General features: G+C 34.7%; 1 protein-coding gene across 2 annotated transcripts in view; it reads right to left on the minus strand.

Moving 5' to 3' along the window:
* PDE3A (phosphodiesterase 3A) overlaps positions 1-15,982 on the minus strand; it is a 277,604-nt gene that overhangs the window by 98,102 nt on the left and 163,520 nt on the right. For both annotated transcript variants that reach the window (XM_037034006.1, XM_037034005.1), the window contains exon 2: positions 13,854-13,904. In XM_037034006.1, the coding sequence (XP_036889901.1) occupies positions 13,854-13,904 (51 nt within the window). The remainder of the gene's footprint in view (positions 1-13,853; positions 13,905-15,982) is intronic.

Below are 15,982 nucleotides of genomic sequence, written 5' to 3' on the forward strand. Positions count from 1 at the left end.
CTCATTATGTTTCCTTCTTACTACTAAATGGTCAATATCAATAAAAAAATGTAAGGTTCTACAACTCATAAAGGAATGAGAAGAAAGTAGTAAAAAAATGTATTAACCAATGTTACCCCAATAAATTTAATTAAAAATAAATAAAAATGAAACCTTCTTCCAACATAAAAAAATTAATCCTTATAATAATTTGCATTATTTCTTACAAATAATTTACCTATATTTGTAAGAAACCTGAAGGTTATTAGTGAGTTTAAACAACTTTTCCAAGATCTCTCAGCTAAAAGTGGATAAACAGGGCTTGAGCTGTGGTCTGTGTGTGGCTGAAGTCTGTGCTACATGTATAGATCTATCCTTCCTTCTAAGGATCTGACACTTTGGTAGAGAAAGCCAAGTATGTACATTTTAATCAATTTTGAAATACTGGCATAATAAAGTACAAATTATTTATGGCAAAAAAATTCAACCCTAACTTTATCATTTCAGGTAGAAGTGAGACAAAGAAGATTATTTTAGGCACTGAAACCAACTGACCTCATCCTTTTAGTCAATGATGTAGTAATATGGACACTCTTCACATCACCTGGTAAGCATCTTAGAAGGAAGGTTTCCTAGCTCCATTTAAACCCTCATCAGTGAGAATCTCCAAGATCCTCGGGTGTCGCAGGATGGGGACTAGCAATCCCCGAGAAAAAATGCTTCGAAATTGCCCCTCCAGGGGAAGCGACCGCTCTACCCTACATAGAATACAGTATCCAGATCTGAGCTTAAAATCTATGGTTTGCCTATATTTGTAAATTTTCATCGAATAAAGAGCACAATTGCAGGACTCTTCTCTGAAGTAGAATTTTTAGGAGATTGAGATTTTTATGGTCTTGGACTGCTCACCGCTGCTCGGAAACAATCAGGGAACACTCTCACGTGATTCGCTCTTCTCCACTACAAACTTTTCTACATAATCATCATTCAAACAAGTTTACATTCAGGAAAAACACTACCTTATTTTACTTTTATTACTAAATCAATTTGAATTGACAGGAATATCTTCCTCATATTCAATCAAAATCTGAATCTGACTGTACTGTGTTCTATCCACTTATCCATAACAGTATCTTTCTTATAGGACTAAGTAGAGGAGAAAAAAATCTCTCTCCTCTTCTACATCCCAACACTTTTGATGACTCAAGAAAACACATTTTTTCCTCCCTCTCACATTGTTTCTAAACATGCTGATTTTCTGTGTGAGTGCATCAGCTTTTCAATATCCTCCTTGAAATGTGACATTCAGAATCAAATGTAACACAGCCAGCTGTCATCTGGCCAATGGAGATTTCATGGAACTAACCCTTCTGCTCTACAGGCCATAACTAGTACTGCCAAGGTTGCACTGATTATGAGAAAAGCCATGTGATATTGGGCCTGAAATCACCCCAAATCTTCAAGACTTTGCTTCTTCATTTGCTTATAAGAAAATATGCAGGCATCATCCATACTGGAATTTTATTAAAAATTTAGGTGCAAAATTTTATTTTGTCCTTTTCAGTTTTATGAGTTTAGTTTTTTAACTGGAGTGAAATGAGAATACATTCTATTCCCTTATTGCATCATTTACACATTAGCTACATATCCCATTTTTTCATGCTACAATATAAGTGAACATCCTTTTGTCTATATTAGTCATTGACAAAAATATTAAATAGGACGGTGCCATAATGGGTTTTTCAGTTCTTGTTTTAGTCTTTCATTCTAATCTGCAAAAACTATTTTACCCTCTGCAAATATGACAACATTTTAAGATTATGCAGGAAGAGATGAATACACTCTCTGTAAACCTAACTCATACATAAATGACTGAAATAAACTTTTAAAATAAAACTATATAGAACATCTTTGTCTTCCAAGCTCTAAAACAACAATTAAATATTTATATACAATATAAAATACAACACTTTTAAAGACATTAGAGCAATAGATAATAATAACAGTTTGCACCTTTACAGTTTTCTTTCATGAAATTGATTTTGAGAAGGTCATCTGGTGACCTTTACAGGGATGGCTTCAACAAATCTGAAGACTGATTAACAAAGCTAACCCTTTGGAATACAATATTTAATGTTAATAAAATTTACTGTATTCCTTTCTCAATATCTTGATATTAAGAATTTCTATTTTTATCACAGGGCATGCTTATGACTACACTAATGTATTTATGTCGCCTCACTTCTAGATGCATGTTTGTTAATATAGCAGCCATACACCAGCTTGCTGCAAATGATATTAAAGTAGATACTACTTCAATACATACTTATCAATGTGCTCTGCTTAAAAAATGCATCTTGCTTGTCTCCTTGAAAAATGAATCTTTTTCATATAGCTTTCTATATTCTCCAGTTTTTTTCTCATACTCTCTAAACTAATGTTTCCATATTCTGCAAATTCCCACATTGTCAAATACCATGACATACATCTAACTAAACACATACTTAATAATGAGAAAAACCTATACATTGTAAAAAAGTTTTATAAGAATATTTCTAAATAATCATTTATCATTAATAAAAAATTTCAGTCGAATATAGCATAATGTTAGTATTTCTTAAATCTGTTGGTGAGAATGTTCGGTACACTGTTCACTGTACTTTGCTGCATGCTTGAAATATTTTATAATGCAAAAAAAGAAAGGTTTCAGCTTTTGGATATTTAACATAAAATAATATTTCCTATGTCCTAGCTATGAACATAATAATAAAATATTCATTCCAAGAAAATAGTTAATTTTTATACTGCTTTACCAACTAAAATTTTCATGACTACTAGTGCACAAAATGATAAAAATAAATTTTTTTTAACCATTTGGAAGTCACATACATTATTTATTCTCCTATTATTCTTTAATAGTATTTGGTAGAAACTTACTCCAGATAAGACTAGTTAATATTTTAAAGTAGCTAATAATGTCCAGAAAGCCCTTACAAGAAAACTTAACAATAAGAATGACCTATCTTTTTTCGTAAAAGTAAATCTAAATGCTTTATTTTTTTCTATAAGATTTTGTCAGAAGGAAATAACATTCATAGCAAAATGAAAGGTTTCTTTTATTTATGCATAGGCACAGGAACAAATTGAATACTAATGGAATATAATGTAATCTTAGTGATGCAGCTAAACATATAATGCTACAGAAGATATTAATATTCTTATTTCAAGCTTGCACTAAATTAGTAGCTATCTGTATTATCATAAGAAGAAAAAAGAATACATGCTTTTAAAGGAAATTTCAGTTTGGTATAGTTATTTATCTTGTGAAGTTAAAATAATGCATTTTCCTCTCCTGCCTTTTTCCATAAACAAAAGCCACAGTGCCAAGACCCAAACATAAGAAATGGTAAAATTATATATTTTTCTTCTTTTTGAACAGAAATAGCAATGCCAAGTTCAGCTTGTTCCATTGGTTTGAAGCCAAATAATTGGCAAAAAATAGTGAAAAGCTTGGTCTCATCATGTGTCATAAGTTTCTATTAAAGTCCTTCTGTAAATTTCAGATCCCCGTGCTCCGTGAGACAGCATCACTCTGTGCTTAAAAAGTCCATGTCATGTCAGCAAAGGGCACGGGGTTAGGGGACGGGCCAGGGAGAGCCACACTGGCCTTGAGAATGAGAAGAACACATGTTCCTCCATGTGAAACTATATGCTAACATTCTATCTTTTTCTTAATTCCTAACAACGTGAAAAGTTTTCCTTACACCCTAATGCTAGTTTATAGTTCGCCCTACAAGAGGCATCTTAGATATATTAAAATTAGGAGACTTCAAATTACTAGTATACTTTAAAACAGAAAGCCTAAATACAGAGCATTAGCATAAATAAAACAAAAGAATTTTGGTCTTATTGGTTATGTTTTAGAAATCATTTCACTAAGTCCCAGGGGGTTTCTATATTCCTACATTGATTGATATAAACTTCTTCATGACACACTGGTTCAGCAAAACTTACTTCAATAAATTAAACTCCAAATTTACAAATTCTGATATGCTTTTGTTTATTTTAGAAATATTTACTTAAAATCTACTAGGTATTGGGTTGCCACCATCAACATAAAATAAAACTCACTGCTGGAATTATACTATTTAGCAAACACATTCAACATCATGCTATATCTCTATACCAAGAAGAAAATAAAAATGTGCTAGAATTAGCTTTCATGAACCTATTGGTACATTGGAATACTTTTCAAAAATCACGGAGCACAAAAAAAATAACAATAAACATGCAACATATGGTTGGTCATGTTTTTTAAGTACCAGAGGACCGTCACAAGTTATGGTGGAGAATTTCCATAATTATGACCAGGGATAAGGAGCAGCAAAACTGGGTTTAAGACATATCATCTCCCCAGATCATGATGCCCAGAAGGGCTTTTATTTATTTTTTACTTGTTTATTTATTTATTGTTTCACAGATACCTATAGGTTTCTAACCTTCTCCACATGGCTGCAATGGTCATGTCTTTATATGGCTTCATGAAATATCTTTTTCTCTATTTACTAATCTTCTCCCTCTTAGGTCTCTGCTGCATTATCTTTGAGAGATAACTTCTTTCATTCCTCTGCTCCCAATCCTTTGAGAACTAGAACTTTCACATCTGTTTGTACTTCTTTATCTTCCTGACTGATCACATTGGTTTACTTTTGAAATTTCTGCTCCATGCTTGTCTCACCCACAATCTCCTTCTGAGATCCCTTTTTCTCCTCCAAAACGTTTAAAATTGATCTTTTAAGTGTGTGCCACTGATGCTGTGTAAACAGCTTTCTGTAGACTTAGAGTTTAAATGATTTGAAAAGAAAAAGAACATGGCTACAAAATTCTAAAATGGAAATAGTCACAGAGATCCAAGTGTAAACTGTCATCCAGAAGAATCTAACCAGAGGGACACAGAATTCAGTAAGCAAACCATTTTGATTCAAGTTTGATAACGTGGAGATTTCCATTAAGAACGAGCTTTACCTGGTAACACTCAGCTTTTTCCAGAAAATGGTCACTGCACAAGACATGACCATACAAACAGAAGCAAAACAAAAACTGAAAAATCCTTTATGACCTGGAACATCAGACTTGACAAGAAGCTTCATATTTGTGACTTTTAAGATAGTTTCAGTTCACTAATATCTCTAGTGTTGCTCCAGGATTTTGCTTTGTAATTATTAGCACTGGAATGTACTTTTTTCCATGATGGCTGCCTACACAAAATGCTGGCAGCCTACACAGTCAGGCTGAAGATGGAATGGTCAAGCAGTCTTCATTCTCCAATGCAAAACTCTGTAAAAAAATCTCTAGCTTTGCTGATGGTATAATATTAAGTGGGAGATGTTGTTAAACAACCTTTTAGTGTGTTCCTTAGAATGAAAGTAAAGAAAAGTCCCTACACTGTAAATGAGACTGTTGTATATTAGGAATGCATATTTTTACACATAGCCTGGATATATCACTAAAGAATTAAATAAATATATTCATTATCTCCAAATTTCTATGAGTTGTATCCAGAAGATATCACAAACTTGTATCTTGGTGTTTTGTTTACAAAATAGATGTCCATATTTACTCTAAAAGATCAACCACTTCCCACAGCCATTTCCTATTCACACTGCCTCAATTCACTCCTTCCAGTTAACTGGTCTCCAAACTCTCATGTGACATTTACCTCACCTGACCTTCACCTTCCACTCTGATAGGTTGTTCTGGTCAGTATATTGTAGTCTTAGATTTTTGTCTCCTATGAAAAGTCAAACATTTAGCAGAATTTTTTCATAAGTTTTATCTATAAGTAAAGATTTAAAAATCCACCCCAAACTTTTACTTTAGAATGTTTTTGCAATTCATTAAGAACAAGAGCATACCCTATGTGAGAGATTGCACAAAATCCTCTAGCATGTAATACAAATCATTTCCTTTTGTCAGGCATTGCAATTCAAAGATAAAATGAATAATTCTCACATTGGCATATCTTCTGTTACTCTAACAAGTGAAAAGCAAAACTTTAGAGCTGCAAGATTAGTTTCTAGAATGTCTATATTTATAGTAACTTAAATTTAAAATAACAAAGGCAAAAATACCTGCATTAGTTATTTAAGTTTCTTAAAGCTGAAGACACAAAAGTAATCAGAAATAATTTGTGGCTTAAAGTGTCAGGGTTATTATTATTGTTTTCATTTCTTCCAGAGCATGCCTCTGCCCACTTAGTAAATGTGACTATTGTTTAAGCTATCTACAGTTGCTGCAGTTAAACACAGCTCATCTCTGATGCTTACTTCATTACTTTGTTTTGTTTCACATAATGTACCAAAACATTCTGATCTGGCAAAAGCAAGCATACGGCAGTGCATGTGCCACACGAATGATGTCCATAGTCCCCAAGATAAGAAGGTCATTCAATACATAATAAACAACATGTTTACTGATCTATAAGGAAGAGGGTGTAAATGCCAGTGGCAACTTTTCCTTTAATTTCTATGGACTTGTTTGATTCCTGTTCATCAATGCCTTTTGGAGGGACCAGGCACAGCCTATAAAAAGGAATGTCTCACTGAAGGTCATCCATCAGTTCCCAGAAACACATGTTCTGCACAACCACTGGCTAGGCAGAGCCACATTCTCCCTCAGGCTTCTCTGAAGCACTCAAATGCTTCAGGTGTGGAAAGAGTGCATTTTTAACTCCTAGGCGTCTAGGACATGATTCTCCTGTTAGTAAACCACCTTACAATGAAATTAATATGCTCTTTTGGTAGAGATAAAGATGGAATCTGAAAGCTTGAAAGCATAAATTCTTCTGTAAAAGTGTATGTTATTTTTAGAGAAAGGGGAAGGGAAAGAAAAATAAGGGGAGCAACATCGATGTGAGAGAGAAATATTGATCAGTTGCTTCTTGCATATGCCCTTATGGGGATAGAACCCACAACCCAGGCAAGTGCCCTGACTGGGAATCAAACTGGCAACATTTCACCTCGTGGGATGACACCCAACCAACTGAGCCACACTAGTCCCAGCTGAAAGCACAAATTCTTGAAAAAAGCAGTTTCCCATTTTCCTAGATGAAGTGTCAAAGTTAACCAGTAAATATTTACTAATCTTTTATGTGAATGGCAAAAAAATTATGCTGTACTTTCAGTAGTTCTGAACCAGAAGCAATTTTGCCTCTCAGGGGACACTTGATAATGTCTAGACACATTATACGTGATCACAACCACAGGATGGGGGGTTGGTTCCTGGCATCTAGCAAGGCGAGATCAGAGATGCTTGAGAGGCAATAAACCCCTGTGTTCAGCTGTTAAAGAGAAACACAATTTTCCCATCTTTGAGGACAAAGAGAAATGTCTCTGCTTCTCCTGACACTGTGGATGCTGCAGACACTTTCAAAAACATCCTTACCAGCAAAATTATCTAAGACTGTGTCACATAAAGTTTGCCAATGCAAATTAAAGGTATAACAATAAACTCTAACTCGATAAAAACAATTTCACAGAATGGGGGGTGGATGGTAAAAAAGATTGTCCTACAGTGTAGATCTGATTAACACATTACATTTAAAACACCTAGAGGAGAACTGAATAGACAAGATGGGTATGAATTTTTTTGTTTCATATAAGGTAGTAGCATGTCCTGATTTAACAAAAACAAACGTAAGGTAGGTAGGGCATGTGCCACGTGAATGACGTCCATTGTACTCAAGACAAGATGGTAATTCAGTAAGTATGAAACAAGCAGGTTCTCCCTTTCCTGCCACTAATGCACGAGATTACAAGGCCACTCTTAAGACATGTAGGACCCAGGCATACACATGGTGTGGGATCCCTTTTTGTATAAACAACAACAAAAAAAACTTTGCCCTGGCTGGTGTAGCTCAGTGGATTGAGCGCGGGCCTGCGAACCAGACGATTGCGGTAGATTTCCAGTCAAGGGCACAGGCCTGGGTTGCAGGGCAGTTCCTGGCAAGGGGATGCATGAGAAGCAACCATACATTGATATTTCTCTTCCTCTCTCCTTCCCTTCCCCTCTAAAGATAAATAAATAAAATATTTAAAAAAACTTTCCTTCAAGAATTGTCAAAAAATGAAATGACTATTGGAACAATTCCTAAACTAGCAGTAACAATTGTTAGATTAATATATGAAAAAGTGAAAAAGGAGACGTGCCAGTAAAAAGCCCCACAGTTTTAGAGAAAGCGACACTGACTGCTGGTTTCATCCGGGGCATGCATTATTCTTTGGTAGAACATCAGGCATTTGGGAAAGGTGGTACTGGACTCCCAATCTGTTCACATTAATTCCTTGGAATAAATTCCTGGAAAATCTGGATGGCTGCATTTCTAAATGTATTCAATGAAGTTAACGTCAATAAATTTATATGGCATTACTCTAGGTAAGTCTGAAAGTCATTTAAATTACTCTTCACAGCCTCTTGTGAATTATTTAACCCAGAAAAGAACTGATCTGTCACCAAATTAGACCATTAGGAGGCAAATCCTTAGGTTCATCAACTTGAGGAGGTATTTATCAACAGACTCGTTCTCTTTGATATCCAAAGAGAAAGGACACTGAAGTATAATAACATCCCATTGAAATTCATCTTTAAGACTTAAAATAGTGCTGTGACAGCTAACTGATCTAGGTAGGTGTTTCTATTTCTAGAAGTTTTACCTAGAGACTCCAGTACATGGTAGACAATTAAAGCCATGCTACTAAATAGGACACAGGTAATTTTTAAGCATACTGACAGCCTAATGCATGTGATAACTTCTTCTCCCCACTAGATTACTCAGCTAGCTATCTTCTTCTTCTATTATACATGCAAGATTTCAATTATTTAGAAACATACAAACTGAAATTTCTAAAGGAAAACCTCAATCACTTGAAGACTAGAGAGATCACACAAAAAGTTGTTTCTTCAATAAAAGGTCTTAAGTCCAGTTGTTAAGCCCTGACTAAAGACCCCACTAGTCTCTAACTACTGATAAATAAAGGCCAGCTGGTCACCAGTTCATTAAAATGTTAGGAACTTTAGAAATTCCCAAATGGCAGTAATATTTTCCCACAAAGTCCCTCAACTAAGTCATAAGCACATTACTGGCTCCTTAGAATCATCCACCACCTAGTACTTTTAGCTTTTCAAAGGAGAGCAATTTTCTACTGCCTCTCTTAACTTCCCACTGGAAAACTTTCCCCCAAGCATTTAAAAGAAAAAAACCCCAACTAATTGCCTTCTGAGAATTTCATCCCCTGACTCCATTTGGTATTGCTGGGCATACTGCCTGACGAAGGAGCTCCGCATGCTGCTGAAGTTTATTTACCCTTTAGCATCTTCCCTAATTTGGATGATCCACTACTTGAGAGAACATACTTTAAGGGGAAAAAAGAAGAAGAAAAATCAGCTCAAAAGATGTGAACTGACAAATTATATCGCAAAGTTATTGAGGGTAGAGTAAATAAGTCCAGTAAATCAATTTGAATTAAATTCTTGCTGAGTATAGAGTCATATGCACTTAAATGTCAGAACTTGCTTGAAGCAAGTTATATATTTTTCTAAATCAAAAACATTTGATAGAAAAAAATATACCTCTGTAGCCTCTGTGACAAATGCACATACAATATAACTTAGGAGGATTCGGTCAAATCTGATAACCACTTACTTAGTAAGCACGTACAGGGAAGCTCGGGAGATGCTTATTCTACCCTGGTAATGATTGGTGTCCTCAATACTAGTTTATCTTTCTCTATCCTCAGAACTAAGGCTGACTTTGGATAATACTATATGCTTTTGAAGGCCAAAATTGTTTCGTTCATTTTTGCATCCTTGAAGGCTTAAGAATGTGACATACCCTGGTGCTTTTTGAATCAATGTAAAAGGTTACAATTTGTCTTGCAGTCAGCCCCTTCACACCTGCGACAGCTTTCTGCTTTCTACCGGGTATTTCTTGGTAATCAGACATCACGCCAGTCTTCTTTCTTAGATATTTGAAACAACATTCATTCCATATATTGTCTACTGTTCAAGCTTTTCCAGTGTTATGCCCCCAACTTTATGCACCCTTTTCTACCAAGAAGACCGAAATCGTTAGGCTCACAGTATCTCTTTCATTTTGTAATATCGGTGCCTATTCTCTCCTGTTCTTGTATAGACATCTGTACTTTCTTTCCAGAGGTTCTTCATTTGTGCTTTTTGGTGGATCTACCAGTAGTTCATTTGAGTACATGGTCAGTTTTTCTGAACTAGGGTGAAGGGTGAGGTTTGGGGTGGGGACTGGTGGAATGTGAGAAAATCCATAAACCTGTGCCAAAAGGGCCACTTTGGAAGAGAGTACATTCCTTTACCTGAAGCACACTATTTTCTCAGTCCTTAAATAGATCACTATTAGGAATTTTCAGTGTTTTCTTTCCTACACTAATTCTTAATATTTTCATGTTAGCACAAAAGCCATTTTCCTCACTCCTGCCACCTCTTTGTTTTATTTCTTTTAAAGCAAAACTCCCCCCAAAGATCTTTCTACTCAATACTATTTTACACTATTCTCAATTTCCAACACTTCTTCATCAAAGCCACATTCTCAAAGTTCACCAATACCCTGCCAGTCACGAAATCCAAAGGCACTTCCCACGTGTTTTTCTTTTCTTGAACCCTTGTGTGTGGTCTCAGCCATCTTCTTGGTGTAACTTTCTGGTCCACTACCTCTGATCATGCACCATTTCTCCTCCCACTGGTCTCCCGCGAGACCACTTGCACACTTTAACTCTCTCCCCAAGCTCTTCCCCAAGAAACTTTCTTCTGTTTTTCCCTCTTCTTAATGTTCTTCTTCCAGCGGTGTCTATCTGCCAGCGTAGTTCAATGACCGCATGCGTGATGAGCAGTCCCAAATTGACATCTTTTGCTCTAACCTGGGCTACAGAGCACCAGGACAGAGCTTCGAGTATTCATCTGAAATCCACTTTGGGATTGTCGTCTTCACTTTTCACTTAACATTGCTTCACTTAATGCATCGTCTTCCTGGTAAACTAGTCTGTGTTCATAACAGTAATCCTCCAGGTACTGGGTTTCACATTCTTGACCCTCCTCGCTTCCTCCTCACTTCTAATCAGTAATGTATGGCATTCCCTGGATCATTCACAGTAGTTGCTTCAGCAGTCCCCAGTCAGTAAGTGTCTATAGAGCAGTTACAGAGAAAATTTACATCCAAACTAAGACTTTCACTCAAGCTTTCCCACCCACCTTTCCTTCTTTTTGCACTTCTAAAACCTTACCCATCCTTGAAGGCTCACCTCAGGTACCATCGACTCTAGGAAGTTATTTCCTGGTTCTACGAGGGGTAAATACTTGGGTCCACCTAAACTCTTATCACAGTTTGTTTATATATTTAACATTACATCTACCAGTCTGAATTACTTGCAAATTATGTACAGGGTGGGGCAAAAGTAGGTTTATAGTTGTTTGTATGGAAATTAATACAATTATAAAATACTAATACAAGAGTAAACTCTTGTTTCATGTGCTCAAACCTGTAAACCTACTTTTGCCCTGCCCTGAAAATAGAACAATTTAAGGATTGTCCTATGTCCAAGCACAGCTTGTGAGCTCTTGGAAAGCAGTAATCTTGTTGGTCAGTTTTTTCTTCAAAGTCAGAACCACCACAGTGCTCTACACATAGTCAGTACTTAAAATCTGTCTTCACTGACACTAAATTGAGATGGAATCTGAGCAAGGCCTTGGGGCAGTAGTAAAACACTGAGCGATCTCTGCCCACATGCAGTCTGCCTGCAACTCCTTTTGAAGGCTGAAAAGCTTTCGACATATGATCCAAGGAAATAATAGCAGAAAGAAAGTGTGAATGATCTAAAACATACATGCAATGTCTTTTTCCCCCAATGGGGATTAGGATTAGATAAGAGATATGTTACTTAATGCTTCATCTATTTGTCAGGAATTTCTCCCCCAAAGTTTTTTGTTGCAGTTGTCATTGTCTTTACTTTTCGGTGTGTGTATTTGCTTTTTTACCTTGATGATTTTTTTCTGAGTTGAATCAAAGTGAGATAAAGGTGTGCTCTATTTGGAATCCTTTATTTAGCTTATTGAGACGGCTAAAAACCTTGATGCTGATAATGGTCATGCACGCCAGAATGTTATAATGCTTTTGCTATTTAGAACCGCTTCGACCTTTTAAATATAAGCAGATGTTATTTATGAATGTATTTTGCTTCATAGAATTCTGAAGTTTTATAGCTATGTGAAAAACAGAATTTTTAAAATTTTCATTCTGGGATTTTTGTGTTTAATGTTAACATAAAAAGCACTGTGCTTTTATATCATTTTTTTTCTATTGATATTGACAGAGTGACCAATTCAAACCTGAGGATAAATTATATTCAAATAGATCATAAGTCATAGCAAGAGTAAATATTAAATATTTTAAACAATATTTTTTAATATAACATGACATTACTTTGAAGGAACATGCCCTCAGCAAGTTACTTAGCATGTTTTGAATATCAAAATTCCTCTAGTAGCTATAAACAGAAACTTCCTTAAAATTGAAATTCCTTACTTATGTTCATTTTTACTTTTATTGGTGTAGAATCACAAAGTCCCTAACATACGTTAATTTTATAATTTCACTAATGACTTTACAGCAAATTCTGATTTAAAATATTACTGATCTGTATAGAGGGAGAGTTGCCAGAGAAAATGGAGAGGAGAAGCGAATGGTAGAAAAAGCAAGGCATACATTCTTTGGGGTAATCCTAATTTAATGGGACTGGTTTATATTATTTAGTAACCAAATTGATAATGGACAAAAATAAAACCACAGCTATTAAAAACATTAACTAGAAACCATTGATCAACCTGGTTTTCTTTTACCAGTGACCTCGATTAAATACTTAACCATGCAAACTTAACGACAGCACAGCTCTACATCAGCTCTGTAAAACACTGAGAATCGCACATTCCACAGCGAACTTTCAGATACAGTACAGCACGTTCAACTCTCTTGTAACCACATTGTTTGGTGGCAAAGTGCAAAATGTGAGAAGCAGAGGTAAAAGTGTCCCACCTACTTCATTTTCACTTGGCATGTTTATAGTCAGATAAACACAGGCCGCTATGAGATAAATGCTTTTTATATTTCTTCACAAAATACCTACGAGGAGAGAGAATTTTCTTCAGGCAAAACTCAGCCTTTATTCTGTCAGGCAAAGTAATTGTGGAAGCAAAACAAATCCACATTGTCTAATTAGGTCATTAAAAAGCATAAATGCGTCATGGAAGCTTTTCTCCTTGCCTAAGACATAAAGTAAGACAATGAAAACAGTCTGGTAATATAGAAAGGTTTAGAATTTGTTTCTTTTCAAAATAATAGGTCCTTTCATCTTTCTATTTCCCTAAGACGAAGACAGTTAATTTAGAGACAAAATCTGTAATTAGTTTAGGGTTTAGTCTGATTATATTTCAAAATATTTAACCAAAAACAGGAAGATAGAGAAAAGAAGAAAATACATGGAAAAAGTTATCAAAGGAAGTGAATAAATAGAGAGTGACTTGCTCATCAAATGCACTCAGCAGAGACAAGATGAATATGAAATCTGCATTCATAAAAACACAGCCAGTCTGGGACACCAGAAAGCTCTTAGGAGGAATATACTGGCCTCCGCCTTTGGGATTTGAAACCAGACTTTAATTATAGCTAACTTAAGTAAAAACAAATGGCATGATTATTTTGCCTTTTCCTTTACTTATTATTCCTTGAGTTTTGAAAATCTCATGGCTCAAAGCATGAAGAAACAAAATGCAAAAAAGAAAAGAAAAAAAAAACTTACCTGTGATCCTCGTGGCCCTCGTTTGTGGTCCCATTCTGAATGCCCCATGAGCTGTAAGACAAAATAATAATTACAGTAAATTAGATGATATTTATTTTACGTGGCAAGTATTTTTACTCTTTCTTTTGAATAATTACATTTTCGAAACGTGTGCTCTAAGAGCAATGTATTCAGTAGCCATCATGAATAAATGAACATACATGAAGTAATAAACTTCTGGTTCAATAGCTAACATTTCAACTGCTAGTAGTTTTAAAGATATTTTAATATCACTGTGTGACAAAAACAGTTTGCTAATGTACAGCTTTACAGTTCTTTGTCAGGGACGTCCTGGATAGATGTTAAACCATGTTAAGCTTTACTTGCATATTATTAAGCTCCTGGTTTATTAGAAAAATATGCCAAAGAAATCCTCTAGTACAGCTTAATCTACTGTCACAAATGATAAAAACAAGAAGGCCAAACTATTTCAATAATTTTTAGTTCTATTTTGATAATGTCACAGAAATAAGAGTGTTCTACGGAGTAAAATTATTTCACGTGAAATGAGCCCCGAAGTTATAACATAGATTTCCATAAAACACAGACTCAAAATACCGAGTTATTCCCATTGTTGTACTAGCCCTGAGCTACTTAGCTCACAAAGCATGGTATTTATATATTAAAAATAATATTTACCTAGAAAAAATATTAAAGTACAACATATCCACTGAGAGGAAGAAAGCATTATTCAGTGGTTCAGTACACACCTGTGCATGAGTACTCATGTCACTGATACACTCGCACACAAGTAGCACAGACCACACAACATGTTTCTGCAATGATCTTTTCTACACAGCAGCAGGACTCCAGCAGATGAAATGACAAAGAGACTGTTTGCAGTAGCAACAAAAACAATATAATTTAAAAATGGTAAAACTTTACAGATGCTGACACAGTATTCCTGGTAGATCAAATTCTATAAAAATTTTAAGTGTTTAGTTCTACTCAAACAAACATACAGGTTTGGCTCAATTTCAATCAAAAGCTAATTGTATGTTTGTAAAAAATTTAAAAAGAATAACCCAATTTTATCTGAGGGAATAAACTTATAAAAACTAGGAAAACATTCGAAAAAATGAAAATACTATAATGGGTTTTTCACTTTTTCATAAACTTAAATTAGTAAATTAATAATGTTGAATATTGGTGAGGAGACAACAAGACAAGTAAGCACATATATGGCTAGCCCTTAGCAAATATGTAGCTACAAATACATAGCTACACACACTACATATCTTTTACATGTAAAAATGTAATAGCAATTTTAATGCATATTACATATTCTTTAAAATTTACACCCTTTTTACCAGTAAATAAAATGTAAAAATCCAGTAATTATAATGTTATCACAGTATTATCTAACAAAGGAACTATTCAATAAATTATAGTATAGAAAACATTACATATATAGCAATTAAAATTTGGCTTTTAAGGCCTTTTCAAAAAGTTACATGAGAAATGCTCATTGTATAATGAGTGAAAAATATGACAAAGTAATTTTAAATTTCTCATTTTTAATGACATAGTCAATTATTGCAAGCCCTGGACATTAAAACAGTGTTTTAATTATAACACAATTTGGGGTAAAGTAGCTCAGAGAATCATCACATAAAACTGAATGCTTACCGAGTTAATATTTATTTAATGCTTTATTTTTTAAAATGTATGTATTTATCCATATTACACCTGCTAGTAAATATTCATCAATACTAACTTAAAGTTAATTATAATAAAGTTAACAGACAACTAGTCAAATAATGAGATAAAGAGTCTGATTTGGAAACATAAATTAAGAGAACACTTAAATTAGTTTTTCACCAGAATTATCAAAACTAATTCTTGACCCATTTCAGTCACCTGCCTTATTGAGGCTCTGGACTACCTTTCATTCATAATAAAAAGATGAGATGCTTGACCTGGCATCTTTAAACAGATAATGAACTTGAGCCCTATGCTGTTAGAGTGGACTGATTTTTAAGCAGAAGGCTTATCTTTTCTTTTCCCTCACTGTTTAGCCTTCTGAAGAGAATACTTTCGAAAGCCTGTAATCACTATCATCCTCTTTGTGAATAAGTTTAAACTAATGT

Source organism: Sturnira hondurensis, unplaced genomic scaffold, assembly GCF_014824575.4.
Source record: "Sturnira hondurensis isolate 20B ecotype Veracruz unplaced genomic scaffold, ASM1482457v3 Scaffold0021795, whole genome shotgun sequence".
Lineage (NCBI taxonomy): Eukaryota > Metazoa > Chordata > Mammalia > Chiroptera > Phyllostomidae > Sturnira > Sturnira hondurensis.